This window comes from Onychostoma macrolepis, chromosome 22, assembly GCF_012432095.1.
Source record: "Onychostoma macrolepis isolate SWU-2019 chromosome 22, ASM1243209v1, whole genome shotgun sequence".
NCBI lineage: Eukaryota > Metazoa > Chordata > Actinopteri > Cypriniformes > Cyprinidae > Onychostoma > Onychostoma macrolepis.
The window spans coordinates 27,763,103-27,785,826 of NC_081176.1; the positions used below are offsets into that span (position 1 = coordinate 27,763,103).

At 33.9% G+C, this 22,724-nt stretch overlaps 2 protein-coding genes and 1 long non-coding RNA gene across 4 annotated transcripts in view; all 3 read right to left on the bottom strand.

Annotated features, from left to right (window-relative positions):
• Positions 1 to 6,459: 6,459 nt before the first annotated feature.
• On the bottom strand, positions 6,460 to 8,245 carry lsm3 (LSM3 homolog, U6 small nuclear RNA and mRNA degradation associated). Its single transcript, XM_058761197.1, has 4 exons — positions 8,095 to 8,245; positions 7,790 to 7,900; positions 7,160 to 7,255; positions 6,460 to 6,772 (listed from the first exon to the last, which is right to left on the bottom strand). Exons 1-4 carry the CDS (start codon positions 8,113 to 8,115, stop codon positions 6,692 to 6,694), a joined length of 309 nt encoding a protein of 102 aa, XP_058617180.1. The 5' UTR covers positions 8,116 to 8,245; the 3' UTR covers positions 6,460 to 6,691.
• LOC131530758 (uncharacterized) lies at positions 8,119 to 17,189 on the bottom strand. Of its 2 annotated transcripts, none has more exons than XM_058761195.1 (7): positions 14,991 to 17,189; positions 14,585 to 14,917; positions 14,269 to 14,385; positions 14,002 to 14,096; positions 13,179 to 13,269; positions 10,036 to 10,153; positions 8,119 to 8,245 (listed from the first exon to the last, which is right to left on the bottom strand). In XM_058761195.1, exons 1-6 carry the CDS (start codon positions 15,013 to 15,015, stop codon positions 10,059 to 10,061), a joined length of 756 nt encoding a protein of 251 aa, XP_058617178.1. In that variant the 5' UTR covers positions 15,016 to 17,189; the 3' UTR covers positions 8,119 to 8,245; positions 10,036 to 10,058. The 2 variants fall into 2 exon arrangements, 1 of the variants encoding a protein (XP_058617178.1); XR_009268477.1 differs by having other exon boundaries at positions 8,151 to 8,245; positions 9,698 to 10,153.
• Positions 17,190 to 18,179: 990 nt separating this feature from the next.
• LOC131530760 (uncharacterized) overlaps positions 18,180 to 22,724 on the bottom strand; it is a 32,011-nt gene continuing 27,466 nt past the window's right edge. The window contains exons 2-3 of the long non-coding RNA XR_009268478.1: positions 18,396 to 18,436; positions 18,180 to 18,277 (exon numbers count right to left, since the gene is read on the bottom strand). This is a non-coding gene — a long non-coding RNA (uncharacterized LOC131530760). The remainder of the gene's footprint in view (positions 18,278 to 18,395; positions 18,437 to 22,724) is intronic.

Sequence of the window (22,724 nt, forward strand, 5' to 3'; positions counted from 1 at the left end):
AAAACGATTATATGTCGAGGAATCCATTTCAATTAGTTTTTATTGAATTTTTTTGGAGGAGAGTAAAAAACAAGCAGACCACAGAAGCTACTGTTGTTTGACACAGCAGAGATGTAAATCTCTGACTTTATGGGAAAATAATTTGTTTACTCCATTTCTTTGGATGCAACACTGATACAAACACTGTCTGGATGCTTTAATGGTTCCACGCTGACAATTTACGAACATATTAATCAACAGATTCTGACAAGTGAATAACATATATGGAAGCAAAAGATACTCTGTAAAAGCAATCACGTGTGCGATATTTATATGAATATTAATAAACAATCAAAAATAAAATCTAAAAATTTAAATTTAAAAATCCCACTTAAAGAACGAACAAATGAATTGAACAAAAAAAGAACAAATGAATTGCTTTTGTTTTGTTTTGTTTTGCATGGTTGGTTGTTTGATTATTTTAGATTCTTGCTTTTCTTTTTTTTTTTTTTATCAATCATACTGAACAAAGAAATACAAACAAAAAGGCTGTGACCCTAGATTATTTGAGATAAAAGTGGGTTTAACTATTTAACCATAAATAATCTTAAAGTCTGAAATACTATAAGGTTACTATATCAAAAAGAGCAAAACATGTTTGGTTGCTTTGCTTTGAACACAAAAGGAGAATGTTGTGGTCCAAACAAAATTGTATCGCAAACGTTCATTGCTTGGACAAAAAACATTGAGACTTTTTTTCAAAATATCTTCTTTTGTGTTCCACAGAAGAAAGCAAGTCATAGAAGGACAAACAAAAACTTTATTATTATTTTTTTTTTTATATTTATATATTTTGTTTCTGTGCATATATACTCATATAGCCAAAATAGACAAATGGACTATGCGCTGACTTGCCAACATCTTTCTTTGCACATTAGTATAACATCTTACAGTCCATGTGTCTATGTTTAGCGCTGCTATTTCCAGCTTAGGAGGATTGCTGGACACTTCAGCCAATCTAAGATTAGAGCCGCAGGTCTTTGATGTCACGTCCCTCACGGCCGTAAGCCATTTTCAACAGCCCAAGACATGCTTTTCACATTAGTTCGAAGGAAAAAACTATCCTGAAAGGTGATGTGGATTCAAAGTTCTCAAGAGAAAGATATGTATTAAAGAACGATTGCAGGTTCAAAGAGTTAAAGTCAATCAGCAACACGTATAATGTTGAGTAATGGTCACTTAATTTCTTTGTTTTATTTCTTTGGGGTACAGTGAGGAAGTGAATGGAGCCCATTTGTAAATACTCACTCTTTTATTATATGGCTACAAAACATAACCAAATATGAGTGTTAACATGATTTTACTACGAAATTACTTTCTTTTATTTGTGTAAAGTAACATCCAATTTTACCCATGATTGCCATGATTTAAACAGCTTTACAGCTCAAATAACAGCCTACATAATAAATCAATTCAAATTGCTTTTATAAAATGATAAGCTTTATCCTTCAATAATTGGTCCAATTATAGCTTCCTCACCAATGGACAATAATGTTCTGGTTATTATGTGTTGCACTTCGTCGTCTCCCACTTTAAATGCTCAAGCTTTTCAAAGTCTGGTAGATTCTGATTGGCTGTCAATATTTGTATCATTCATCAGCTGGAAAAAAATATCCAATGATATCGTTCCTCTATATTGTTATCATTATAGTTGTGGTATGGACTTCCTTGTAGAATTAGAAAGATTTACAAAAAAAATGTAGCATTACATCACTTGCTCACTAATGCATCCTGAATGGGTGCCGTCAGAATGAGAGTCCAAACAGCTGATAAAAACATCACAATAATCCTGGAGTGGTGTGGGTTACTTGTGGATTATTGTGATGTTTTTATCAGCTGTTTGGACTCTCATTCTGACGGCACCCATTCACTGCAGAGCATCCATTAGTGAGCAAGTGATGTAATGCTACATTTCTCCAAATCTGATGAAGAAACAAACTCATCTACATCTTGTATGGCCTGAGGTTGAGTACATTTTCAGCTAATTTAATATTTTTTAATAAACTATTACTTTAAATCTTTATACATTTAGTTACTGTTACCATTCTTTGTAAGCACAACCCTTCAAGATTGAGTTTTTGAAACAAGGTATGATAAATTATTGTTTGTGGTAATCTAATCAAATGGTGTCGACTGAATTTCTGCAGCAATAGCGTTCACTTAGACAGTATACAGACAATAATATGCACACGGTCTTTATGACTTGTATATGTAATGATTTTTGTCATTTATGAGCATTCACCTGGAGGCCATTCTTATTGAATTGTTTCAGGTTCAGCTAACTGAATGTGCAGGGAACTGCTCCAGTGTTTATGTAATCAGTGCAAAGCCCAGGAACATGTTTGCAATATGAAAGAACACACTAATAGAGGAATGCAAACCGTCAGTCTTCCTTTCTCCCAGAAATCTGAGTTTACTTACAGGATTAAATGAAGGTGGCCAAACAGAGTGAATTGTCTAAGAGCAAAAATACACCACAAATTCCATTTTAAAAATGTATCCACAAAAAGTGATCCAGTGTTTCCAGTGCATATTCCAGCAAAATAAATTTAAGACGCATTTGGTAGAAGTAAAAAAAAATATATATATATATATTTACACAATCTAGAGGCCATGGTTATGATTTTATCCAAATATTTGAAAAATATATTTTATCCAGTATTCGGTGGAGGAACTTTCCTCAGTTCATCCACAGAAAAGCTGAAATAAACTCGTCGATTAGCACGTCATATGTTTTGCAATTTTTTTTTAAACGTACAAATAACATTATATCAGTAATATATAACATTTTATTGTTCAAAGATTTCTCTTTTTCTCCATTTTTGCACATGACCACCAGCCTGATGTTACAATAACACTATTCTGAGTTGCAGCCAGATTTTGTTACATTTGTCAGCTGTTCAGAACTGTGTTCCCTTTGGTCCGGTCCCAAAACTAGCTATATTTGGTTATCAACCACCTCCAGGAGGCTATTTTAGGCTGTGGGAAAAGTTAGGCCATCTTCATTGAGAACTCTGCGTCACTGTCCTGCTAATGGGAAAGACCCATATCATGGGAAAGTGTTATTTTGGTGCTCTTCTCCAAACAACTGCTCTATTTTTGGAGTTGCACTTTTAGATTTGACCCAAGAGACCGTTTAATATACATCATTGAAATGGTAACTGAAATGTGAATTTGATGTCAATTGGGGTGAACATTATTACAGGAGATAAAACGTTTCCATGCGGAGTCACACAGAACAACAGCGCCTCCCACCGGAACAACAGATCGTCGGGTTGAACGTAACATTGGCTCCATCTGCTGGTCATAACGGAGTATGGCACAATCAATAGGAAACCTACATGAATGAACCCTAAATATTTAATTTACTAAATGCTAAGCAGATTTGTTATTATTATTATCATTATCACATTTAGTTATTTATCAGACGCTTTTATCCAAAGTGACTTACAAATGAGGACAATGGAAGCAATCAAAATCAACAAAAGAGCGACAATATGCAAGTGCTATAACAAGTCTCAGTTAGCTTAACGCAGTACACATAGCAAGGTTTTTTTTAATTATATAATAAATAAAGCGAGAACTAAGATAGAATAGAAAAAGAATAGAGCAAGCTAGTGTTAGAGGCCTTTTTTGCTTTTGTTAATTGTATAATAAATAAAAAGCTTAAGCTTTTTTAAAGAAAACAATCAGCAAATTAATAGAGTGCGAGTCTAAAAGGGACAAGTTTTTATTTTTTTTAAGAATAGAATTAGAATAGAGAGAGTTAGAGGGTCAAATAAAGATCATACTGATCTCAAGATCATATCAAAGTGTTTTTAGCCGATTGGGATTGAGTTGGGCAGGTCATTGGGCAGGCCACCAGGTGGGAACATTTAATTTAAAAGTCCGTGAAAGTGATTTTGTGCCTCTTTGGGATGCAGCACAATAATGCGTCATTCACTTGCAGAACACAAGCTTCTAGAAGCACATAAGTCTGAAGTAATGAATTTAGCTTAAGGGGTGCAGAGCCAGAGATGGTTTTGTAGGCAAGCATTAATGCCTTGAATTTTATGTGAGCAGCTATTGGTAGCCAGTGCAAATTGATAAACAGAGGTGTGACGTGCGTTCTTTTTGGCTGATTAAAAATTAATCTTGCTGTGCGTTCTGGATTAATTGTAAAGGTTTGATAGAACTGGCTGGAAGCTCTGCCAAAAGAGCATTGCACTACTCCAGCCTGGACAGAGCTTGAACAAGGAGTTGTGAAGCATGTTCTGAAAGAAAGGGCCTGATCTTCTTGATGTTGAATAAACCAAATCTGCAGGACCGGGCAGTTTTAGTAATGTGGTCTGAGAAAGTCATCTGAACATCAATCATAACTCCAAGGTTTCTGGCTGTTTTTGAAGGAGTTATGGTTGATGTGCTTAACTGGATGGTGAAATTGTGATGAAACGATGGGTTTGCTGAAACTACAAGCAGTTCTGTCTTGGCAAGGTTGAGTTGAAGGTGATGGTCCTTCATCCAGCAAGAAATGACTGTTAGACATGCTGAGAGGCGAGTAGCTATCGTCGGATCATCAGGATGGAATGAGAGGTAGAGTTGAGTGTCATCAGCATAGCAGTGATATGAAAAGCCATGTTTCTGAATGACAGAACCTACTGATGCCATATAGACAGAGAAGAGAAGTGGTCCAAGTACTGAGCCCTGAGGCACCCCAGTAGTTACATGCTGCGACTTGGACACCTCAGCTCTCCAAGATACCTTTAAGGACCTATCTGAGAGGTAAGACTCAAACCTATTGTTGTTGTTGTTAATGCCTTGGGTATGTGATTAGCAACAACAACATTCATTTTGATGCATCATTTTTGTGCAGTGTCGGATTTAAAGTAGAGTATTTTCTCCATAGACCAAAGCTGACATCGTGCTATCAGGTGGGAAAATAAAAAAATATATACAGTAAAAGTTTTGAAGCTGAAAAACAATAGTGATCTTTTTCTTATCATTTATCGTGATTTAAGTTTAAATAAAATAATTGTGTCATTTAACTTATATGCACCATGTTTATGATTGGGGGGAGGGGGGTGTGAAATGAAATGAAAAACAACAACAACAACAAAAAAATATATATATATATACATATATATATATATTATTCCCTGGTATTTTCCAATCAATCAATCAATCAATCATTAAATAAAGTTTTATATGACATGAGAGTGGGAAAAATAGTGACTGATATTTCATTTTTGATGATGTTATGATACATCTTTAAAATAAAAATTGATTCTTGATCTGACGAGAGTAACTACAGCCTAAACGAGTTATCAATTATTTAATGATAAAAGTGCCACACAGACATATACATTTATAATAATAAATAAATAATAATAATAAATTAATTATAAAAAAATAATAATACATTAATAATGTAAACTAAAGAGAGGCCCTTAAAAAAATGTTATAAAAAACTATAGCACCTCTAGCAGGATCGTCTGATCAAACTACGGGTAACTGACCTGAACAACATGACTTAAGCAAAAAATTGTTCATAAATCAAGAGTTTACATTCACTTTTTATGTACCTTTACTACCAGCATGCTCTACAAATATAAACCATTCATATACTGCCCTCTACTGGCTATAGTTGCTAATCAACTACAAACTGCACACAGCTGCTGCAAGATTCTTCAGGAATCAGTTTATTTGCAACTAAAGTTCAAGTATGATTTATTATATCATCCTTAAGTGTTCAAATCAACCACAGCACAGCTCTAAATTGTTCTAGTATAGAATTAAGAAATTGGTCTATGTCAGTATGGGGGCTGTTTTGGTTAATGTGTGTTTGTCATATTATAAAATGTGTGTCCCTTACGAAAACAAAAAGCCGCAAATCTTTAGAACGCTTTATTCAGCAAGGATGCATTAAACCGATCAAAAGTGACAGTAAAAATTTTTATAAAGCTACTAAAGATTTAATTTCAGATTATTACTTTTCATTGAACTTTCTTTTCATCAAAGAATCACAAAAAATCCATATATGCAGCAAAAATTATGTTCAGAATTCATGAGAAACATTATACATATTTGCTCACTAACAATAATTGAAAATTAAGCACCAATTACAATGTAACGACTAATAATATTTCACAGTATTACTGTTCTTATTGAATTTTTTGATCAAATAAATGCAGCCTTGGTGAGAGGAGACTTTTCAAAAACATACTATAAAAAATACATGCATTTTGCAAAATATAATTACTCCTATAATATCCCATCATAACCTCAATCAGAATATCGTTCAAAAAAAATTCTGTTCTAATGTCTCAATGTTGAGTTAATGATGCACTTATTGTACATAAGGAGATATTTTGTAGAAAAGTTTCTGCATGACAAATCAAAGATTTTATTATATAAGGGAAACCAGCAGCCATTTGAAAAAGATTGAACTTCAAGAATTTTAATGACAGTCAAAAACATATTGCGCAAATGAAGTGCCAATACAGGTTTCCAAAACGTAAAACGAAAAGCCATCTTGAAAAATAAACAGATTTACAGCTCCGTGGTTCCAAAAAAAAAAAAAAAAAAAACGTCATCCACTTAAAAGTCCACCCACTTGAAGAATTTAGAGTCCAAAGCATAATTGTGTAGATAAGCTGTGTACAACTCAAGGAAGTTATCCGACCCTCAGCGGCGGAGCCACTAACACAACTCCATCCCCTCGAACAAACAGCATGGGGATGTTCCTCTTCGTCGACTGCAAAACAAAAGTGACAAGCATTTGAACACAACACTTGATGGCTTAGAATAAAATATAATTAAAAAAAATCTAATTAAGTGTCATTAATTTAAAAATAAATTGACAAAAAAAAATTTTCTTTCAGTATTAAGGATGAGTGCCCCAATCCTACAATTAGACTACTGTTTATTCTTATAGATTTTTATTTATTTATTTTATTTTTTTAGTTGCTGCTCTTAGATTGATTTATATTTGTCGCCAAAATAAGGTTTATCAGAAACCATCTAAACACAGATTTTTACAACAAAATGATGCAAAACCCCTTAGGATTTATTACTGACATTGTGTGACTAAGAAGAACACAAACACAAATTTTAAAAAAATGTGGATTACAACAGCAGTTACCTTATAAATCTCCTCATACGTCTCCTCATCGATTTCCACAGTCGTCACTGTCTCTTCAACATCTCCGAGGATCATGTTTAAGTGCTGGTCATAGGCCTAATGTGGAAATTTTTTTTTTTTTAAATAAATAAATTGTGTGTGTTTATGTAAAACGTTTGATTAAAATTAAAATTAAAGATAGGTACTTTGTTGTCTACATCCTGTTGACTAAAACAATAAAACTGAAATAGCAGCAAAATAAACTATTATAAAAACAAAATAAATTCTGCAGTACTAAAACTGCAGTAATATTAATTAATAATAATTAATGTCTCAATAATAATAATAATAATATTATTGAATTAATGATAGCTATTTTTTTTAAAGGCAAAACATAATATAAATAAAACAACTTACCTAAAAATCAATTCATATTATACTGATAATACTAAAATAATCGTTATGTAATTCAACTTTGAGCCATTATGATCTACTATACAGTGCATCTTCACTATTGGCACGTCGTTAGCGTTAGAAGATAAAAAGAGTTTAAATTCGTTTCGCAGTGTGTTGTTCTGCACTGGTAATGAAGTAAGTAAGCTGTCCATGATCAATAGACACACAGTCTGTGGAGGAGAGTGTGTTTCTCACATGCAGTCTGCCGCGCAGCTCTCGGTCGTTCCTCATCTTCACATAGATCCTCTCATCCAGACTCAGCCGGATCAGATCCAGAGGCTCTTCTACTGTGTTGGTGGTTTGTTGCTGCAAATTACATTACAGTCATATAAACTGATGAAAATATCCATATAAACGCTGTTTATTAACTGCCTCGAAATACTCGTGTGTTCGGTGAGACATACATGAAAACAACCGCTTTAATTCAGCTTCGCGATTATCAAACTAATAAAAATATTCTCTTACGTATATAAAACAAACAAACAAACAAAAAAGCATACCTGCTCAGCGTCGTCCGCCATCTTTCAGAATTACCCAAAATGCTTTTCGTTTGTCTCCCACAAATCGTTGGGCGGGAAATGTAACAGTTTCCTGTGTTCCTCCGGTGTTCCTCCAGGGGGCGCGCGACGGCCCACAAAACTGAATCCGCAACTGTGAGGCATTCAAACTTTAGTACGGATTTTGTCTTGTTGCAGGACACATTTGTACACCAAATGTGTACTTTTTTAACATTAATAAATTCTAAGGACAGTAACTGACACATAAGTGAAAATCAATCTTTAGGCTATAAAACCATATTCTTAAACAGCTTCATACAGTGATGGTATATGATTGGTCCATTCTGGCCAGCGGTGAGAAAAGTAACATCTTTGAAGGCCATTCTTCAGCAGTGATTCTGGTTATTGAAGTTTCTCAATATATTTTGATAACAGTGTTTTCACGTCTATTTTGCAAAGGCCGTTGTAATAATGTAGGCTAGCCTGCACTACACCTCTGATTTGGTTTTCTAATTTATTAGCAAAAGAAAGACGGTTAAAACGAGAAAAACAATATTCTTACAAACGAGTCTTTTCTTAGCCTACAAAAATTCAATACAACACACAAAGCACAATACACAGTAAAAATGCTAAACATCTTATTTTTCACAATGCATAAAACAAATGATTTACAATGACGCCATATAGAACACCTTGATTACTCAAAAAAATAAATAATAAATAAATAAATGAATTCATTAGGCCCTTCTCCTTGCTAGTTATTCCTTTCAAAAGTAATATTATGTTACTTATTACTTTCTGGCAACAGTATAATTAGTTACTCTACTACATTTCTTTTTCTTCTCACCCCACAGAAGTTGTAGCTGATTGTAAAAATCTTACCCAAAAAAATTCTTCTGAAATGTAACTAACAATATTTCTGCTTCATCGCTTGACCAAAATGCACATTGGATTGCAGTCAGAAGTTATTACAAACATTTAATAGTGATTGATAGTGACTTAAGTAAAAGTGTTGTATTAGGCTAACCTCATTAATTGTCATGTGTAGCTTGAAGCTAATTATATAATAATACTCATGTACATTTATATTTCATGATTATCAAAAGAAACAGCATAAGTTTGCAAGAATTTTTTATTTTCTAAACTTTATATCGGGATCAGAGGGATGTGGGTGGAAAAGTAATGCCAGAGTAGAGTAATGCCACAACTTATCGGTGTTCAGATCATCATTTCTCCTGACGAAATAAGTATAATATTTCTATGCGTTGAATGTAAGCCTTTCCATATTCCAAGCTTGCCTGCTGCTCTATGAAAATTATGAAAATAAATCTAGGAATTATTGGATTTCTGGACAGAAGGTGAAAGTAACTAGCGCTTTTATGGATGGTAGGCTAACTGTAATATTATTACTGAAATCTTATTGTAGTTACATTACTAGCTACTGCACAAATTAATATTATTACTGTAACTAGTTACTGTCCAACACTGGTTAGGTAACACTCTCTTGCAAAGGTGAGACTTTGTGGTTCATTACTCGTAACATAAGCAAGACCAGTGGAACATGTTTCACAAGCATCTCGAAACACTTAACATGAGGTAAACTTACTAAAAGAGGTGTTAGCCACAGGTGAGCAAAGCAGTGCAGATGTAGCTTGAGACCATGCTATGTTGCTGTAAGCTAAGTGAAGAAAGTTAGCGAAACACTGTGGTTTGTTACGTCACCTGATTTGAAATGAATAAACATTTTCAAAAAGGACATTTGACACTATACTTTTGAGGTGCTTTTTTTTTTCAAAAAGCTATGTTTTGGGATTGTATTGTTTGGATTTCAGCCCAGCTGTACATACAACATCTGTCTGAAAACCCAACATTTTTAATCAAGCTGAAATCAAATCTATATGTATTAAATGCACAATAATAGCAGCAGTCATTTCTGGCGAGTACCTGTAATTGTTCATTAAGGTCAGTTATGGTTTAGCGTTGTTGATTTCAGCAGATGTAGAAGTGCAGAAGTGCTGGACTGAAGCCTTGTACATGCTGTGGAAAGGTCCACCACAGGAAACTGAAAAAGCAACAGGAAACCAATATTGCACTGAAAACAAAATGCATTGCTGTTTAAATGGACCTTCTTTAAACTGTTTGTTGGACACAAAAGAAGATTTTTAAAACTATATCTCAGTTGTTTTTCTTTCTTTTTTTTTTTTTTGCCAGGGAAAGTCCAATGTTCCAATGTTGTTTTTAGGACAATGAATTGTCTTTCATTGTATAGACAAAAGTTGAAACATTCTTCAAAAATATCTCCTTTTGTGTTCTGCAGAAGAAAGTGACGGTTTGGATTGGCAAATTGTTATATTAATTATGCTTTCTCTTGGTTTACCTGCACTAACTCTTGAATTTGTTCAAGATCCATAACTTGAGGCTGCAGTAGATTTGTATTTTGTTTTGTATTTGGTTTCAAGCTGTCTCTGGTCCTCTTGCTTCCAAGAATAAACTCTTTGAAACTCCTTTAATGATCGAAATACCATTCAACTGAGCAGATATGAGGGTAAAAGTCTGGGTAAAAAACTTCACCACTGTATGATTCTGGATCTTCATATTCAGCACTGTGCAACAACATTTATTTCTAATTTTCTAAAATTAATGTAATATTTATGAACATATGATACTGGATATCTATGTCTAAATCCATTATTGTAGTAAAGAATGATAAATTGAGTAATATCAGATCTGGAGAATCTGCTGGTTTCAATAATAACATATTTACATTAAAACTACAGTTTATGGACACATTTTGACCCAGATCTGTTAACTAATCTGATACAGTCTCTGCTGCTCCACACTGTATGAGCAGATCTGAAGTACAACACAAACACACACACATATAATTTTCTATATATTTATGAAATAGTCCGAGAAGATGCTGCATGGACTTCAGGATGTTAAGACACTTCAGCATGATTCAGTCTGGTTTCTTTCACACGACTTTAGAGATGAAACTTTACCTCAGAACTTTCAAACTAAAAGGGTGATTCCCACAAGAGGAAGTTAAGTTGTGTCTATGTTCAAAACTCAACCATTAACATATGTATAATCTTCAGAAATTAAAAGTAAAAGTAAACAGCCATGTGACCCAATATAACACTAATTTGATATTCAACTAACCTTTAATTACGTTCTTGGCAGTCAGTAATTTGCATACAAAAATTGTAGTCGAGACAAACCATTTTTCCTCAAAGCGTATTTAAATTAGCCTGGATTGTATTTCTTTCACTTTGTGTAGTTACATTGTTTGACTCCAAAGAGAAAGAAATGTGAAAGAATGTGAAAATAATGTAGTTACAACATATACCAGCAGGTGCTAACAGGCCATGCTAACCATGCTAACAGTTTCTTGTTTCCTCCTGAAATATTTGTTTGGTTTGAGAAGATTTTTAGAATAGAATAGAACAGAACAGAAAGAAACTCAGGTGTATTTCAAATACATTTGTCTAAATTGTTTCCAGTCATGTCCGCGTGGTTAGTTTAAACCGCTTGATGCATGCAGGTGTTTATCATGTCCGGTGTCAGGTGTTTTTGCGGGCAGAGGCAAAGACACAAATGAGTTAGATAAGCTTTATTAAAGTCCAAAAACAAGACAAAAACAAAAACCTACCCCATAGGGGTGAGCGCAGCCATACAGTATAGAGCATATTTCATTTCTGACAGGTTATGAGGGATAGAAGCCTTCAATAAATTGTACCGTTGTATAACAAGCCAATTGTTTATCTGGTGAAATATTTGCATAAAATTTTTTTCAGTAGACAAAAAGTTTTAAATTGCATGTGATCTAGGACTTGTACAGTGCATGCCATTACAAAGACTGTATGTCTATGCCTTGCAGCTTTGCTTTCATACACTTAAAAGTGAGCATACATCTACCCTGGTCTAGAAATACACTCACTGAGAGAGCTGTCAGTCAAGTGGCCAAACTGTGGAGAAGTTCATTTGCAAAAAAAAACCACGCTGTTTGTTAACCACAACAAAAAGCTGTGCAGAAGTTGGACGTTTTAACACGTACAAAAATATTTAAAACTATTAATAAGAGAGTCAAAAAATCTATTTTTTTGAAAGTTGTTCCTGTGTAAGTGAAATCTCTATGAAACACAAACCATTAGCTGAGTGCTGAAAACAGAAAGTCTTAATGTAATCAGCTGAATAGTGAAATACAATGCAAAGAAGGAATTTTATTTTCAGAACTGCTAGCAGATGTGTTGTATGGTTCAAGATTAAGGATTATTCATTGCACAATGTTTCATGAAACTACTTGAGAAGCTGCTTCAGCTCCAAGAAACCTCACTGCCTTGTGGTTTACATGCAACTCACTGCTAGTCTGAAACAAGAGCTGTAAAAGCAAGATCTCTATTCAAAACTGGGACATTTCATAACAGACAAGAGCATTACATCTACCACAATGCTTATCTGCTTATAACAATTCACATAGCAGCAAACATATACATGGTAACAAACAAAAAACATACAAAATATTGTTGCAATGAGAACACAGTTCAGCCTCACAGTTAAGCCACAAGTCTAACACACCAATAAACTTTATATTTACAGAGAAACAACTCTTGCGACCACTTCCTTCTGTGCCAATTAGCCCCAGTGTCCGCTACATTAGCATTTTATTTTCGACCAGTAATAATATTAATTATACTTTTCATGAGGAACTTTGCAAGTTTAAGTAATGTGACAAATCACCTCAGAACTGATCGTTACTATGAACTGTCTGAATTCATACAAGCGCAAGTTTCCGTTGCACTGAATATTTATAAGATCTTAAATCCAGTAATCTTGTCAACAGATTTAATTCAACTTTGTTTCAAATCTGATCTCAATTCATCTTTCTGTTCAATGCTCTGCAACTTGCTATAAATATTAAACAACAGCAGTCAAACGTTTAGACACATTCACTTATTTTTACTATTTTAAACATTTTTGAATAACACGTCAAACTTTGAAATCCCACAAATGGAAGTACAGTAGTGTTAAACAAACTTTAATATATATTTTTATATTTAAATTATATTTAAAATATTACTTCGTACTTTTTATTGGCTGTAGAAGAGAGTAGATGCTCTGCTGCTCCTGGCAAGGCCTGTTTTCACTGGGCTGCATGGAAAAATCAACTGCAGCATACTGAAATATTAAGATATGAACAATGAATGTAAGGAATAGTGTACAGTCAGCCAGTCATGAGGGGTCTTGCATCATTCTGAATAGGTTTATTTTGCAATAATCACAGAACATATTACCAAATAAATGAATAAATGGACACGAAATAGCGATTTGACAAATGACTTACGATTATCTGACAAAGAGGGCACCAAATTATGAGAGACATGAAACTAGCTCCAGTGTTATTTTAGTATCATAAAGATACTATTGTAGCCTTTATTAATCGTTTGAACTAGTTTTTAATTTTGTATTTTCCATTTTAATTTTCATAATAGTTATTAATTCTTTATTATTTTTATTTTGTTTTTGTCATTAATAGTAGTAGTATTGTCTATACAGTTTTTATTCATTTTATTTTAGTTTTAGTTATTTTACATAAAGTTAAACTAAAATTAGAAATATTTCTACTAGCTGAAATAAAATAAGTTTAAGTTAAAGTAAAGGTTTTAGTTAGTTTTATTTTACTTTAATAACCCTGACTAGTGCATTGTACAACAGTCAAATATATACTGTATTTTAGTGGTCAATACATAAAATTATTTGTCACAACCCGACCAATTAGTATTGCGGAAAACCTCATAAGACAACATGTCGTGTGTGAATATTTTAGTGCAACACAATTCAGATAATTCAAATATTGGATCTTGAATATATTATTTGAAAAAGCTAATTAAGCTCATTAAAAACAATTACCTGTGAATCAACTGAGTATTGAGCTGCTGTAGTACTTTGAGGGTTCTCTGATATATTTTTAAGTCTTCTTGACTGAAGGTAGCGGTTTCCCAAACCTGAAATGACAGTAAATGAAGAATTACTGTATCATAACAACTTGTGAAAGTAAAAATAAATAAATATATAAACTAAGGAAGTACAGTTATATTTGTATAGATTTAGAGTTTGTCTACTTCTAGTAAGTTCAAAAAGACCTTCACTTAAACATAAGATTAAAAAATGACAAACCTATCAGTGCGATGATCAAAAGCACATTGAACAGGGCAGATGTGATGGTCAAGTTTCTCCACGGTATCGCCGGTTGTGGATCATCACATGATTCTGTCTGATTCCCATGGACTGAATCTGTAAAATTGATAGATTTTTAATTAAATTATTCTTTACACAATTTCAATCTTTAACAAAACATTGAAACTGTCAAATTATTAGTTATGAATGTATTTTTTTTTTTTTTTAATGATTATGTTTAACACAATATATATTTAATATAGAAAACAAATCCATCTTATGGATTTAAAATATTTGAAATGAGGAAATAACTCACCGCTGATGTAGATTTTGGTGCCGTTGCTGAATTTTTGTGGTTCACTAGTTTTGACACAATAATAAACTCCTAATTCATCAGTGCTGATATTTCTGATGAACAGCCAACTGTTAGTTTTCACCGAGTATTTGTCTTCAAAGATGCTGTTTTCATATTTAGCTTTTTCATACGTGCTATCATACGTGCGTAAGATAAGCACTGGAGGATCTGGTGATTTGTGTCTGTACCAGTAAATCTCCTCTATATCAAGATCACAGCTTATATTCACATCAGCTCCTAAAGTTACTGCTGTGTTTGTTACACTCTCTGTGGCTTGAGACCACATCAACAGATCTATGAGAGAAAGAAAAACACATTTATTAATCTTGATAACCAAGCTTAATCAAATATGACATGATAAACTCACAGATGTGAAGCTGTATGATCCTCATCGTCTGATCCAGATGAATATCTTCTATACTGTCATCATTCAAACATCTCGTACTGTGAGCGGAAACACTACTGAGCTTTAGATGAAAATCGACCACACAGACCAGAGGGGAAGTCAGAGATGAACATATGCTCACACAGCACTTTTATTTATTCATCCCTTTTTCTAGTTAAATTGACATCATATGGGGTCAGGTTGGAGTCAGTTGTATTTTAAAGGTATATTTAAAGGTTATCAAAATTTTTACATTTAAACTACAAGACAAACAAACAAAGTATGACATAAGAGCCTTTTGTTTTGCATACATTTTAATGATCTGTAAAACACCAATTAATTTGGGAATAGAACGATATTGCAGTGGTTTGAAGGAATTTGCACTTATGTATATAATTTAGCCAAAATCACAATATCACTTACCACATGTTCAAATAAGGAGTTGTGAGAAAATCTGTGCATTTGCAATTTGGGGATCCCACCAGTAGGTACTATCAATATGTCTAAAATGTTACAGTACAGCAACAAATAATGTACCTTACACATAATGTTACTAATAATATACATGACACACATTATCACAAAGAAAAAGACTGTTTCTTGTCAATTATAAAATCTTATAAAATTTCTGAAATTCATATTTGTTGGCTTTATACAGTCAATAGGTATTTTCTGCAGGATAGGTAACCAGTGAGAAAACCTCCAAATGCATGTAACAATAACACCTTTTCATTTAATGTTAAAATATATCAGTTTGCGCAGATCTGGATTGAGAACACCACAGAATTTTATATATATATATATATTTATTTTAATGTTTTAGCATATTGTTACAAAAATGAACACTTCAAAGATAACACAAAATAAACACAGATAAAATTACTTGTGTGTTCAATACTACTACTGGTATGCAACATGACCAACTTACTTCATGATATGTTACTTCATGATACTTCAAGATGGGTAAGTAGTTATTTGTACGAAATACAGAAATAAAAATAAAAAAATAAAAAATATATATAATCAAATGTAAACCAAACACTGCATAACCTGTGTTTTAACTCTTTGAAATCTGTTTTTTTTGGTTTGTTTGCTTTTACCCCCAAATACACTGAAAAAAAAAAAGATTAATTGAATTTACTAAAAAAAAAATAAGTGGTTGCAATCAATGTATTTTAGCTAAATTTAAATAAACTGCGTTTTAAATTTGTGCATAACCTGTGTTTTAACTCTTTGAAATCAGTTTTTTGGTTTGTTTGCTTTTACCCCCCAAATACACTGAAAAAAAAAATGATTCATTGAATTTACTAAAAAAAAAACAAGTGGTTGCAATCAATGTATTTTAGCTAAATATATATATATATATATATATGACCAATGAAATGCAAAAAGCTGTTAAAGAGCACTGAATTCTTGATTGTGTCTGAAAGTCTGCTTTCCGTGCATGCAGTTTGTGTGAGCATGTCAGTCAGTGCAGGTACAGCAAGTGCATTTTTCTTCATCGCTGTAATGTTTCAAAAACTACACTGACATTAATCTGCAATTAATTGCATATATTATAACTATGTTGTACTGAATTTGTAAATTTAACATTGCACTTGATACAGAGACAAAACAAGCAAACCAAACAAATGTAAACACAAATACAATATCAAATACAGATGGAAGTGGTGGTTAAAGGGCCAAGCACATTAACGGCAAAAACACTGATGAAAATGAAGACTTAAGAAACTGATATGACACAGTCGTGGTTAGGATTCAGCGTTTCAAGTTTGGTAAAACTACATGAATGACTCCTATGAAAATGTATCAACGACATCAAAAGTATTGGTAGATACTCAAAGCTGTGGTATTGGTATTGGACATGAAAAAGTGATAGAGAGCCATCCCTAGTTAAGGTTAGAACACTAACAGATACAATAGTGGTTCTTGGTCCCCAATAAAACATATCATATTATACCCTAATAATACACATCACCAACATGTCAACGGAACTCAAGTCAAGGCTGATAGCATGTGTGTGATCCAGTGGTCCAAACATAATGAGTACGAAACATATAACTTCTAAAACAACAATAAAATAACTGATTGAGATTGAGAATAAAACCTAAAGCATAGAGTGTCAACAGCAATCCCAGCTAGTCACTATCACTAAATGCTACCAAATGTAACAGGCACTGGAAGCAGATCTCAGATAAGGTGCAGAGTAAATACCAGTAGAGCAGTTAGGAAAGTCAGAATCTTCAGTGACTCCGTTTCCATACATGAGTTTTTTTGTTTTTGAGTTGGTATTTCAGGCTTTTCTGTTGGCTTATCAAGCTTTTCTGTAAGAAAAAAAAAAAAGGTATAATGTAGAAAGCATAGATTTTTTTTTTAAAAGATGGACAACACATCTCTACTTCCTTCCACTATAGAAATGTGAAGCCAAAACATCTCAGCATGGCCGAGTCTGCACAGTAGTGATTCATTTGGAGCCCGATACTGTGCAGTAGTGGTCGTGAGGTGGACCCACGGTATCAAAGTCCCACCCAAACTCCCGCAGACCTAATTGCAAGACCACAATCATGACAACGCACCACGCTTGTATAGCATCAAATAACTAATTAAAAGGAAACTTATTAGAAAAACAAACATACATTAGTGTGGCATGAACTACCTAAAATGATGGAATCCATCTTTGGGAAAACTTTATTTGAAGTATAATTAGATTATTTAGTTATTTAGCCTCATGTCCCATTCGTAGCGAGGTTAATGACCTATACTGCAGCCAGCCACCAGGGGGTGATCAAAATGTTTTGGCTTCAATTTTCAGGAAGTGTCTGGCACACTTGGTAGAGAGAAGCAATTTTGCTAATTTATTAGTGTTGTATAGATATAACATACTGCTATTACTGTGGTGTGCAATTTAAAATCATAATTTATCAAACAAGGATTCCATGTACCTTTGACAAAAAGCTGCATCTTCTTTTCCTCGTTTGACTTTTGTAAAAAACAAGTGTAGATTCCTGCATGAGTCAAATTTAGATCTTTCAGTTCAACCGAGTAGTTTCCCTTTGCATACTCTGAAGGGAAACTTTCTGTTCGATTCTTGAATAATCCATCCTGCTTTTCTGTTGAGGGTTTTCCATCTATAATATTCAACACTTTTATGCTTGCATTGAGCCGCCACATTACATCAGTACTTGGCTGTTGCTTCACATAGATGCATGGCAAGATGATGGAGTCTCCAACAACACGACTGAACTCAATTGCAGAGTCCTGCAGAGACACTGGGGAAAAGAGTAACAACTGAACTTTAGGAAGTAAATGGCAACAAAGCAAACTGCACCAAACATAAAATACATCAACAGATACCAAATAACTTAACTGAGGTCTGTGAATACTAACCTTTGCCTGTTAGATGCAGAAGTAAATAAATGACACAGCATCTGCACAAATGAGCAAAAGCAAAGTTAATACTGGTATTTGATAAACACAGCCTACTTGCAACAACAACATGTTTCTCATCTATATCCATGATGAGCTTAAAATATTACTAAAGACAACATTTCTGTTTTAGACAAACATTTGAGCTTTCAATGACAATTATGATCAAATCCATAAGTCATCTTTGTGGCAAAGATAATATTACACACACATCGTGCCCTCCAGAAATATTGGCACCCATGGTAAATATAAGGAAAACAGTCTGTGGAAAAGTGCCTTTGGTCATCATGAGACGATGAAATTAACCCCCGTCAAATGTTATAACCAACCATGGTGGGTAACATCAACGCACTAGCCAATTTGGTGGGTTATGATTCATAAATTATGTCCTTCGACCAGGAGACTCTAACATTAGCAAACCAAAGAGAGTCGCACACTGTTCAACCAGGCAATAAATGAGGACTGGAGAAAATTATTTCTTACACCATGTCTACATGCGTTGCGCCGCAACAGCTTTTTGTAGACAGTGTAGACAGTATCACTGATTATAATGGGTTCTATAAAAGTTATAGTTTGTCACGCCCCACTGCTCGTGTCCGGTGTAAACACGGTGTTAGTTTGGAGATTATTTACAATGCAGATTGTACACCACTACATACACACACAGATGGCGCCACTCGGCATCTGTCGGCGGCACCTACATCGACTTTGGAGGATGTATTAATCGTTTCGGACCAAGTTTTGTACATACTGACTTCACTAGGTTGGAAGATTATAATGTGCATTTTTCAGATTTCTGCAGCTACAGAATTCATAAAGAGTCAATAACAGTAAGAACAATTCCCACTTACTCTCTCTCTGCGTGACATGAATAAAAATTGTATCTCCCCTCAATTATTACACCACTGATCACTATTTTTTTCCCCTCACTGATTACATACTATGCATTTAAATGTGTCAAATGAGCACAGATTTGACTATTTCACATATTGTCTACTTTTGTAATGTTGTTTTTGCCTTTATAATTTAAAATAATAGGCCTACAGCCAATTATTCATTAGAATATTTCAAGTCTGGTGACTCGCTTGTACTGTGCAAAACATTTGGAAAAATGACAGACTAATGTAGGTCATGAATAAATGATTTGGTGAGATTGGAAATATTAAAAAAAACTTCCTTGTTACTGAAATGGGCCTGCCTTGTAATGTAACTTTTCGTACCTTTCAAAACTTTTGTACCTATATAAACTGGTCCACCCTTGCTCTCTTCAGAATGGACAGGACAGTAGTAGTAGTAGTAGTATACATTTAATAGAGGTGTGCAATTAAATCTAAATTCAGTTTCGATTTCGACCTCCAACGATTATGAAAACATAATCGAGATAAAACGATTATTGCGCCCAATTCCGCCCCCTTTCCAGCAGTGCGCTTTCACTCCTCCATAAAAGCCCATTTTAACGTGTAAATTAGTAAAATCATGTAACGTGACTTTTGCAAAATGGGACGTGCTTGAGTTATTAAAGTTGAATAGATTTATTAATGTTTTTAAAAGCGCGAAAGAGAACTTGCGCTGTTCCTCAGGGGGATATCTGTGTATGCGCTCAGAGACAGAGCAGAGCACGGACATGTAAAGTCATCTTTTAGCTGAACATAAGCGCCTAAACGGTCAAATACACACAAAAAAAATGTGTCAAAATGCGGTGCTTAGTGATTATTCACATTATATAAATGAATGTAAACAGATGAGAATGAAAACACGTGTGTAACAGTTAAATTGGATCTCTGCGGCTCTTAAAGTGACAGCGGGCTATTCCTGCTGCCGACTGTGTGCTTAATATTAATCAAACAACAAAAGACAAAGAGAAAATCACTCACTGCTCTTCACAGAAGGTCATTTGTAAGAAACAAAGAAAGTTTCATTCTTACAGTGAAGACTATGATGTTTTATTTTACATTTGATTACTCCGTTTCTACAGTAGGCTGTTTATTTATCTACTGAATATTTAGTAGAGGTCGACCGATTCATCGGTTTTGCCGATTAATCGGCACCGATAGTTGATTGCCCCGACTATCAGTTATCGGCAAAAATCCATGCCGATAGTTTTCTGGTTTTCAACCGTTGCTGGAGTGGCTGAGAAGGGTCCATTGGCATTATACAGTAGAGCTGGGAATCGATTCCAAAAAGAATCGATTCCTTAATTCCGAGGCGTTGGGAATCGAGAGTCGATTCCAAAGGTTGGAATCGATTCCATCAAGAGGAATCGACTCCTCATTCAGAGCTTTTTTCAGTTCAACAAAGCTTATCTATGGGAGCCTCTCAAACGGAAGACTGCATCCTACGAAGGCTGCACACATTTAAATTCACGAAAATAAACTGAAAGAAAACGAGTCGGTACTGCATCATCATAATTTGAGGATGCAGCCTTCCGTTTGAGAAGCACCATTCACCTCATGCTCGATAAAAGCGGTAATTACGAGAGTTGTGATAAAAGATTATTTTATATATATAAAAGATCTATTTCATTTTTATATTTACCCTTCGCCTCATGCTCGCTAAAAGTGATTAGAAGTTTCTTTCGGATAGTTTTAATGAACCAGTAAAAAAAAATAATAAAATAAAATTATATATATATATATATATATATATATATATATATATATATATATATATATATATATATATATATACATACAGGGTTATTTTACGGTGGAACTGGCTTATGTTGTCCACAATTTTGAGCTCTGCACGGCAGAATAGATCATGACGTGATTGAGGATCTTATTTCCATCTAAAATTCTATTTTTATTTTTATCAGCCAAAGATAATTCTAAAAGAAAATGTCACAAGCATAGATCAGTGGCCGAGCATCTGATTGACAGATAAACCACGAGCGCTATCAGTGTTATTGTTAATGTTCTGGTTATTTTGTTTCAATGTACAGTTTGTTAATTTTATCCAAAGCATACAGTCAAAGAAAACTTGATTCATTCAGCTGAACTGTGCACATTTATTTTAGCCACTTCATGTCTTGTTCAGTTTATGCGATAAATGCATGTCCTTGCTGAGCAGTGAGCTATGACTAATTTCACGGGCAAAGCAGACAAAATTGCAATTTAAGAATCAATCATAGCTATAGAAATTTATTGTAATTTTTTTTTTTACAAATAAAGCTTCATATTATGAGAAGGATACTTTCTACGACCTTTATATCTTGCAGTCATGGCGAGATTAGGTTCCTTCGATCTAAAAAACAACAAGTCCCATCGATTCCAGTACCAGGAATCGGAATCGGAATCGATTCCAAAAATTTCGGAATCTTACAGCCCTATTATACAGTACAAGAGCGGCCTCTAGAGGCGGAAATCACTAACAGCACGTGTTGTTTATTTTGACACGTGACACTGCGCGCTGCACAGAGCGGGAAACTCCAGACGCGCGTTTAAATACAGCCGACAGAAAAGCCTGCCGCTGAACAGAGCACCATTCACATGTTTTTTTCTATTAAATTACATTATATTTGTCCCAAATCGTTGGAATGTACATAATGACTTCACCCTAGGCTATAAATTATGTATTGTGCATTTTTCAGCAAAACATTTGTATTTTTGTGGCTCTAAAGTCTGGAAATATTAAAAAAAACTTCCTTGTTACTGAAATGGGCCTGCCTTGTAATGTAACTTTTCGTACCTTTCAAAACTTTTGTACCTATATAAACTGGTCCACCCTTGCTCTCTTCAGAAAAGTCTTGATTTGAACGCAAAGCGTCTGGTGTGTGTGTGTGTGTGTGTGTGTGTGTGATACCTCTGAGTTCTCCTAGACGCAGCGCTGCGCTTTTGCCCGGTGTGTGAATAACTTTTTTTTTTTTTTTTGGATTAGATAATTATCAAGTGTTAAAAAAATAGAAGCAAATAACCTAGCAATCGGTATTGGTAAAATCCACTATCGGTCGACCTCTAATATTTAGACTTCCATTAAAATTTTATTTTGGTTATATGGCCCACTAATAATAGTGTTAAATAATCGTGATTACAATATTGACCAAAATAATCGTGATTATGATTTTTGTCATAATCAAGCAGCCCTAAATTTATTTAATGCCATGTCAGCATCTTAGGCTATTTTCACGGCAAAAATTATTTAAAAAAAAATACATTGTATAACAAATACAATAAAAACCAGCAAACAAACAAACACAAGTTATACAGTTTTACAAAATATTTTTTACATTAACATATGATTAAAAAAAAACAGTTCTAAAACTTTTTCTGGCAAAATTTACTAAATAACTCT

What these genes read in the sequence shown, in the direction of transcription:
- lsm3 (XM_058761197.1), bottom strand. Translation starts at nt 8,115, where the DNA reads ATGGCGGACGACGCTGAGCAG. An exon ending in TGGCGGACGACGCTGAGCAG is followed by an intron (nt 7,901 to 8,094) that starts GTATGCTTTTTT and finishes TGTAATTTGCAG; the next exon opens with CAACAAACCACCAACACAGT. An exon ending in CGTATGAGGAGATTTATAAG is followed by an intron (nt 6,773 to 7,159) that starts GTAACTGCTGTT and finishes TTTGTTTTGCAG; the next exon opens with TCGACGAAGAGGAACATCCC.
- LOC131530758 (XM_058761195.1), bottom strand. Translation starts at nt 15,015, where the DNA reads ATGAGGATCATACAGCTTCACATCT. An exon ending in CACCAAAATCTACATCAGCG is followed by an intron (nt 14,386 to 14,584) that starts GTGAGTTATTTC and finishes TCAATTTTACAG; the next exon opens with ATTCAGTCCATGGGAATCAG. An exon ending in TCTTCTACAGCCAATAAAAA is followed by an intron (nt 10,154 to 13,178) that starts GTACGAAGTAAT and finishes TTGCTTTTTCAG; the next exon opens with TTTCCTGTGGTGGACCTTTC.